Source organism: Hippichthys cyanospilos, chromosome 16 (assembly GCF_059441005.1).
Source record: "Hippichthys cyanospilos isolate Australia breed blue-spotted pipefish chromosome 16, RoL_Hcya_1.0, whole genome shotgun sequence".
NCBI classification, from domain to species: Eukaryota; Metazoa; Chordata; class Actinopteri; order Syngnathiformes; family Syngnathidae; genus Hippichthys; species Hippichthys cyanospilos.
In genome coordinates, this window is record NC_142384.1 from 4,509,228 (window position 1) to 4,517,315 (window position 8,088).

At 40.9% G+C, this 8,088-nt stretch overlaps 1 protein-coding gene across 1 annotated transcript; it reads left to right on the top strand.

Annotated features, from left to right (window-relative positions):
* The first annotated feature begins 1,353 nt into the window (after positions 1-1,353).
* LOC148410244 (inward rectifier potassium channel 2-like) lies at positions 1,354-7,357 on the top strand. The gene is made up of 2 exons (XM_088437440.1): positions 1,354-1,565; positions 4,179-7,357. The coding sequence occupies exon 2, from the start codon at positions 4,388-4,390 to the stop codon at positions 5,705-5,707; it is 1,320 nt and encodes a 439-aa protein (XP_088293566.1). The 5' UTR covers positions 1,354-1,565; positions 4,179-4,387; the 3' UTR covers positions 5,708-7,357.
* Positions 7,358-8,088: the final 731 nt, after the last annotated feature.

Genomic DNA, 8,088 nt, shown 5'->3' on the forward strand with positions numbered 1-8,088 from the left:
ATGGACCCCCAGAAATGTACATATATTTTTATACTTTAATAGTTTATTTTATTTTGTTGTACAGATGATGTTCAAAATAAATTACCGAATTGCAAGGTTTTTTTCTTTTTTTTGGTCTGTTTGTCCATTGATGATGACGTTAGTCGGCTAGGGTTAATTCAGTTTTGAGAGCAAAGCAACGGAAACCTCGGGGTGAAATCAAACACCGCCATCTTCTGGCCACAGTGAGACCTTGCGTTTACAGCTGTATGTTTTAAACGCAATGCCAATGAAATCATTAACAGAAAATAGGGGTTTTGAAAAACAACAATATATGTATGTTATATGTGCTATGGAATTAAAATTAAAATTATATATATATATATATATACATATATATATATATATATATATATATATATATATATATATATATATATATATATATATATATATATATATATATATATATATATATATATATATATATATATATATATATATATATATATATATATATATATATAATATAAGGCAAGATGATCCATAGCACATACTAATAATTAATGAAAAATGCTCTACAAAATACATTAAAAACGTTTCTCTGTGAAATAAATCATTTAATGTGGTAAATTTAATATTGCTTGTTAAAAGCTAACATGAGACTAACACTTTTTGACTTTTAATACAATATTGCCGCCTCGAGCACTGTCCGATACCAATCTCAATTCACTATCAGCGGGAATTACAAGGTTTTACTTTTTACTTTGAAACGCTAGAAAAAAAAAAAAGATCAAATGGTACTATTCAAACAATACTAAGCAAGGGTAGGTCTGGGAGTGTATGACCCATTTATTCCAGATATGAGTTACTGTATATAAATTCAGCCCCAAACACGACAAAGTATTGCACTTGTGTAAAATAAAAACTATGTAAACCAAGGGACACCTATGGTGGGTGCGAATATCTGAAATAATCTGCTAGTTTTGTCTCATGTCAATATCGAATCAGAACAACACTAATTCACAACTATAAGAGTAAACATACAAATCTATGATGCGGTGCGAAGAATAAATTATTGCTCTTCCTATTGATATATTCTACTAAACTCCAATACATGTAAACATTGAAACGCTAACGAGCAAAACATTTACCATGGCTTTGAAAATTAACCATCGTAAATATGTAATTAATTCTAGAAATCCAACCCGTTTTTTGTAGAGCACCGTGAACATCTGGACGCCTCAATTTTGCGCTCACTCTTTTCCCAGCATCATGCTTCGGTTTGCTGAGCACTGAAAAGTCGGCCCGAGATCCTATTGGCCAACAGTACGTGTGAGGCGTGGTCAGAGCGGCACCTTGTTTGTGCGTGTGTGGGTATGTTTTAATCAGCTTCGCGCTTTGAGAGAACCACAAACGATTCTCTTCCTCTGGACGGTTATGGCACAATTTGGTGCAGCGAATAGTGAGGGTGAGAAGAACAAAAGTGGAGCAGCTGGAAACAAACGGACCAAGAGAGCCTGTGTTGCATTTATGGGACATAGAAAAATCAGGAAACAGCACTTTTGCTCTGCAAAAGCCAACAGGTGAGCGCCTTCTGCTTGTAAGAATAAAGTATCAGGATAAGCATGATGTTAATGACAATAATAATAGTAGAAATAATAATATTATACCTGTCACCACAATTAGAAATAAAAAAGTCTTATTATATATGGAATATGTGAATTATTAAAAAAAACAAAAACTGAAGTGAAGACTGCCAAAGGTTAAACTGCAGTAAAATATTAGCTGCGTGTGTGGACAACCCTAACCCTAACCATATATATATATATATATATATATATATATATATATATATATATATATATATATATATATATATATATATATATATATATATATATATATATATATATATATATATATATATATATATATATATATATATATATATATATATATATATATATATATGGCACGGGCTGTCTTTGAATGCAATGATGCAAAATATTAAAACACAATACAGTATACCTCATTGTGAAATGACCGAAGGTGTGTTTGTGTGTTGCTATGTCTAGTAGTGACATCATTAGCCGAGGAAAACAAAGATGATGCTGAGGGATTTAGGAAGCGGACCCTGCATATTTTATCCCTAATGACTTTCAGGGGAGCGATTGGAGCTCGGCAACGGTCAACTCCCAGTGAGTTGCTGCCCGTGGCCTGGTTGTTGCCAGTGGATGTGAAATTCTAATGGAACATCCAGTCAATATGTTGTCTAATTTAACCGCCCTTGCCGCTGTGTTACATATTATGCAAGGTTACTGTCACTCGCTAAAGAGGAACTGATACAGCTGCTCTAAGGGAAGATCATTTTTTAAGATTTGTTATTATACCCCTGCTCCAGTAAAGAAATTAAAGGTGACACTTGCTCATTTTTGACTTTTTTTCTTGCATGTAAAGTTTCATAATGCAGTGTTTTCTAGTTGCGCAAGAAAGTGCTCGGCCGACAAGATCTGGCAAATTGATACTCTAATGAAGCAAGATAACCATCTTCACACCACAGAAAGGGGCCTTAAAAATATAAGGTAACTAAAAGGAGAATCTATTACTTGATTCAGGCTAAATTTCTGACCAAGAAACTATAACGATACGATTTTTATAACCAAATAAATTAAAAAATCTCCCAATGTCAGAAATATTTTATTCTTATTAGCTACACTAAATCAACTGTGGAACATCTTATTTTAAAGTCCCTAGAAATTGGAAATAAAAACATCTTTTAAGTTGACACATCACATAGAAGAGTGCTAGGAATCTTACCCTGACCCCAAAAAACAAACAAAACAGTCAAAAATGGGGCATCGATGAGAAAACATTGTGAGGCGCTAGCTATTGACTAGCTCACTAGCTAACAGTTTTTCGAGCCCTTACCTCACGGTGTTGGCTCCGGCTGGAACCAGACAAACCTCACGAGACGAGAAGAGCTTTTTGGCAAAATCTGCAATATAAAATAATGCCTCACAGAAATGTTCCAGTTTTGTAAAATGTTCTCTCTTTACTGTGATCTGTGCAGCAGAATTAACATGTACTGTATCGTCTGAAAATATAAGTACTGTATAAAAAAGAGCCAGCTCATTTCTCAGCTACAGCTGAAATCCTTGCTAATACTGAAGAGTTTAACAAAATGCATATGGCTCCTGTTCGCTGCGGTGAAGGATTTTTTTTTTGCTGTGTTTACATAATCACCTTTGTCATACCTGCCAATAATTTCGTCTTTTTGTTCGACTGGAAAACCGAAATATCACCACATTTGATCAGAATCGAACATTTATGCATATATATATATATATATATATATATATATATATATATATATATATATATATATATATATATATATATATATATATATATATTGTCCTTAGGTGCGTGACTGGTTGTTTATCCCGGTTTGCCCTGTGATTGATGGCAACCAGTTCGGAGTGTCCGCCGCCTACTGCCCGAAGTTAGGACGCTTGTGAGGAAAACTACACACAGCAAATATCGGGCTGTCGGCGTCAAAGATTGCAGTCATCCAATGATATAGAGCACTCGAGTGCTGCTAGCTAGCGCCTAATATATGCTATAGGTGGCGCTTGACGTTGGCAACCTGCATCGATTTTTAGCGCCCCGAATTGGCGAATGCAAGTGATTTCAGGACACGACAGTGTTTGTAACGAGTCTCAACAAATTCCCGCACCCGCAACAAGTTGCGTGGTGTAAAGTTTGTTGTATGACGTAATTTCTGGTAACAACTTCAAAATAAAAGCCTTTGTGGCGAAATACAAACATTCGTGTGCATACATTATTCGGTTTACTAACTTTAATTTTTAAGTCTCATCACAAGTAGAGATGTTTTCCTATATTTAACTTACGCTTAACGCTTAACTTATTGAAGAGACACTTACGTCTAGTGAATGTCCCCTGCACAGAAATGCTCGGCAAGAGGAAATATCTTGATCAACAAGTAGTTCTCAGTTTTAGTTGTGCCGGGCTTAGCCAGAGCAGCTTCAACACAAGAGAAGCTTCTTAACTCGGTCTTGTTGGTACTGCATTATTTAGTTAGAAGGTAATCACACACCTGCATGCACTTGATCTTGACTTTACTTCCTGCCAATTACATTAAAAGAGGTACTTCACCCTCGCTGTTATTTCCACAGCCTACTCCGCCGATGAGGCCTCAAGCGGGCATCGCAGTGGAGTGACCCGCCGCCGTCGCCAAAGATCCTCGCAGAGGCCCTTCGGGATCTAGAACAGTTTCTTGCTGGCGCGGCCCCGTGATCCTTCAAAACTGTTTCTCCAACGCCTACACCAGAAACTTAGACTGTTTTCCAAAGCAGAGGCGGCCCAGCCCCCCCAGGCGGAAACGATGGGGAGCGTGCGAAGCCACCGCTACAGCATCGTGTCTTCGGAGGAGGACGGCATGAAGCTGGCCAACATGGTCGTGCCCAACGGCTACGGCAACGGCGACGCCAACAAGGCCGAGCACCGGCGCCAGAGCCGCTTCGTGCGCAAGGACGGCCACTGCAACGTGCAATTTATCAACATGAGTGAGAAGGGCCAGCGCTACCTGGCGGATATCTTCACCACCTGCGTGGACATTCGCTGGCGTTGGATGCTGCTCATCTTCTGCCTCTCCTTCCTGCTCTCGTGGTTGTTCTTCGGCCTGGTCTTCTGGCTGGTGGCGCTCTCCTACGGCGACCTGGAGGCAGAGACGCAGATGTGCGTCTCCAACGTGGACAGCTTCACGGCCGCCTTCTTGTTCTCCGTGGAGACCCAGACCACCATCGGCTACGGGTACCGCTACGTGACAGAGGACTGCCCCGTGGCCGTGTTCATGGTGGTCTTCCAAAGCATCGTGGGGTGCATCATCGACGCGTTCATCATCGGCGCGGTCATGGCCAAGATGGCCAAGCCCAAAAAACGCAACGAGACTTTGGTGTTCAGCCACTACGCCACCGTGGCTATGAGGGACGGCAAACTGTGCCTCATGTGGCGCGTGGGGAACCTGAGGAAGAGCCACCTGGTGGAGGCTCACGTCAGGGCGCAGCTTCTCAAGTCGCGGACCACCGTGGAGGGTGAGTTCATCCCTCTGGACCAGGTGGACATCGACGTCGGCTTCGACAGCGGCATCGACAGAATCTTCCTGGTGTCTCCCATCACCATCGTCCACGAAATCGACGAGGACAGCCCCTTCTACGAGATGAACAAGCAGAAGCTGGAGACGTCCGAGTTTGAGATTGTGGTGATCTTGGAGGGAATGGTGGAGGCCACGGCCATGACCACGCAGTGCCGTAGCTCCTACGTGGCCAGTGAGATCCTCTGGGGCCACCGCTTCGAGCCAGTGCTCTTCGAGGACAAGAACTATTACAAAGTGGACTACTCGCGCTTTGACAACACCTACGAGGTGTCCGGCACGCCGCACTGCAGCGCCAGAGAGTTAGCGGAAACGTCGTCCAAAGCCTCCAGTCCGCGGAACTCATTTTGTTATGAAAACGAGGTGGCTTTAGAAAAGATCGAGATGGAGGAGGAGGATCAAGAGGAGGCGGCGGTGATCAACGGCGCGACGAGGAACACGGAGACTTGTCCACTCGAAGAAAGCAACGCGGACACGGGTTCGGACTTTGAACACAATCTAGACTCTTTGCCTTTAGAATCGAGACCTTTGACGGCAGAGTCGGAGCTATAACGTTGCACTTTGAGCTAATCTAACGCTTCTTAACGTCGCTCTCGCTGAGGGGCGAATGTTTGTGAATGTCGGCGAAGGCAGCAAATACCTTCTCGTCAAAGTTCGTTCAAGTTCGCAAAGCTTCAAATGTTTGGAGACCGTTTTAAGAAGGTATTGTGAACATTCGCCACCTTGAACGGACCGTGGACGTGAATTAGCTCCGTTCCCCAAACCTGCAATCATTTGCCCCTCACTAAGATAATGGCTTCAAGATGTAGAGTGGTTGAAATGGTTTCACATGGTCTCGATGCAGCCCTTCACACCCAAAGCATCATGGGAATGCAAAGTCTATACTTTAGTGCAACTGCCCACATACCAAGTTCAGCTTTGTTCCTATTTTTACATCTGTTGTAAGAAGTTTTTTTTTTCAACCGGGAACCAGTAGTTGCCCGAAGTCCTCGGAAGAATATACTAAAATCACAAAGAGATACAACGATCGAACGTCAAAATCCTACAATACACCCGATGTACAAGTTTCTTCTCCCTGCTTTACAAAAATTTGCAATCCAACCGCCACTTCTTGCAGCCTAAAACTTCAAACACGATTACGGCAGTATTCGTTTCACAAGATTCTTGATATTGTGATTATTAGGGTATAAAACTGCAGCGTTCCTCTCAGAGAACCAACTAAGAACTAAGAGTGCACATTACGTCGAGACAATTGCACCAGTACACCAATAAAAACTACAAGCTAATTGAAACGTTCTTCAATGATCCTCTATTCAGCTATATGTATTCACATTCTTTAGGGTCATTGGTGAGCTTAGAAAACACAACAATTGCTTTATTGTATTTGTGAAGTTGGAATCTGATGCAGTTATTACGGTAGACTGGATTGTCCGGGGCAAATGAGACTTATATGCAGTAATCAAACTTTGAGGTAACTTGATTTGCCCTGTTTGTGCCAGAGCGGAAATTGTTAATGAGCTGGTCTTTTTAACAAATATATTTATATTCTACGGCAGAATATTCATCACAGGATTACGCTTCTAATGTGCAATAACTTACTTAAATGCTGCTAAGTAATATATTTCACGCTTTACTCTTGGGAGCCAAATATGTATTATGAGTGTTTTCAAAATATGCAAATGCAGTCAACTTTTTACAATTGAAAAGCATGAGTCCAGTGAGTGACTTTGCACACTTTCTTTATGTGTGTGTGTGTGTGTGTGTGTGTGTATATGTGTGTGTTTTAGCATACTGTTACCACCGTCATATTAGCCGAGGCCTAACATGTACGTATTTAGCTCACGTCAATATTCTAATGATTGGCGGGTGCAATGCTGAATTGTTGAAGCCGCCTATATTGAGGTCAGTGTTGTGCACGTTGAATTTAACCCTTTGACACATGGCCGCCGTCATCACTGGATCCTTGCTTTATCGTAATATTTTGATCGAAATCACATATAAACACGTGCACGACACTCTCATTTATTGCTAACGAGCACAGGGAAATCCATTTAAACAGATTATCACTTTTTCCAGCGTCGTCTCACTTTCCTGCACCAACCAGACTTTAAAAAAAAGAACTTATTTTGTAATCTATGTCGTGCAGTTGTCAAAAGCATTTTTTTGTCTCTTTGTTTTTGCAATAAAACACGTTGAAAATGATTGCATTGTTTTCTCAGAAGAAGTGTTCCAATCAATTTGTGATTGCGTAATGTGCTTTCATCAATGTGCTTTGGCCAGCAGATGAACGTGCATTATGACACATCGGGTCGCAAATTTAGTTAATTTCCGTGCCCGCCCTGAGACGTAGTCAGGGGTCCTATCGATCCAGATTTGATTTCGTTCTATATAGGAGCTTGCTTGCGCCTCTGGGCTTTTTCCACATTAGCCAATGAAAGTGCAACACAACTCAGCTGTGGGTCTGAACACTCACTGCGTTCCATTTTTGTGGACATAAATAGCATTTTAAATGAAAGCTGGCAAAGTTATAATGCATTTATAGTATAATAGTAAAAGTTGATCAGTCTTAAGGGTCTCGTATTAACAGGAGGCACATGATCAATCACGATTTATGAACATCTCAATCAAGCTCAATAAAATCCACTTGATGAGAAGAATTTGAAGCTAAGCTGTTAAAAACTCGAGGATGAGGGAGTGGGCCCCTCAGTTCGTGCCGATAGAATTGACAGAGCCTTGGCTCGAAAGGTCCTGTCGATCAGTGCTGATGACGCCTCAGTGTCTCGTTCCAATTCAACTGGCTCATCAAAAAAACAAACAAACGAACAAACAGGCCTCACCAATGGAGAACACTGGTACTAAAAATACACACGATCACAGCAGTCAACCCTTGAAGTCAACCAACTAATTTGTACCAATTAAAAATGTACATCTTC

What these genes read in the sequence shown, in the direction of transcription:
- LOC148410244 (XM_088437440.1), top strand. Translation starts at nt 4,388, where the DNA reads ATGGGGAGCGTGCGAAGCCACCGCTACAGCATCGTGTCTTCGGAGGAG.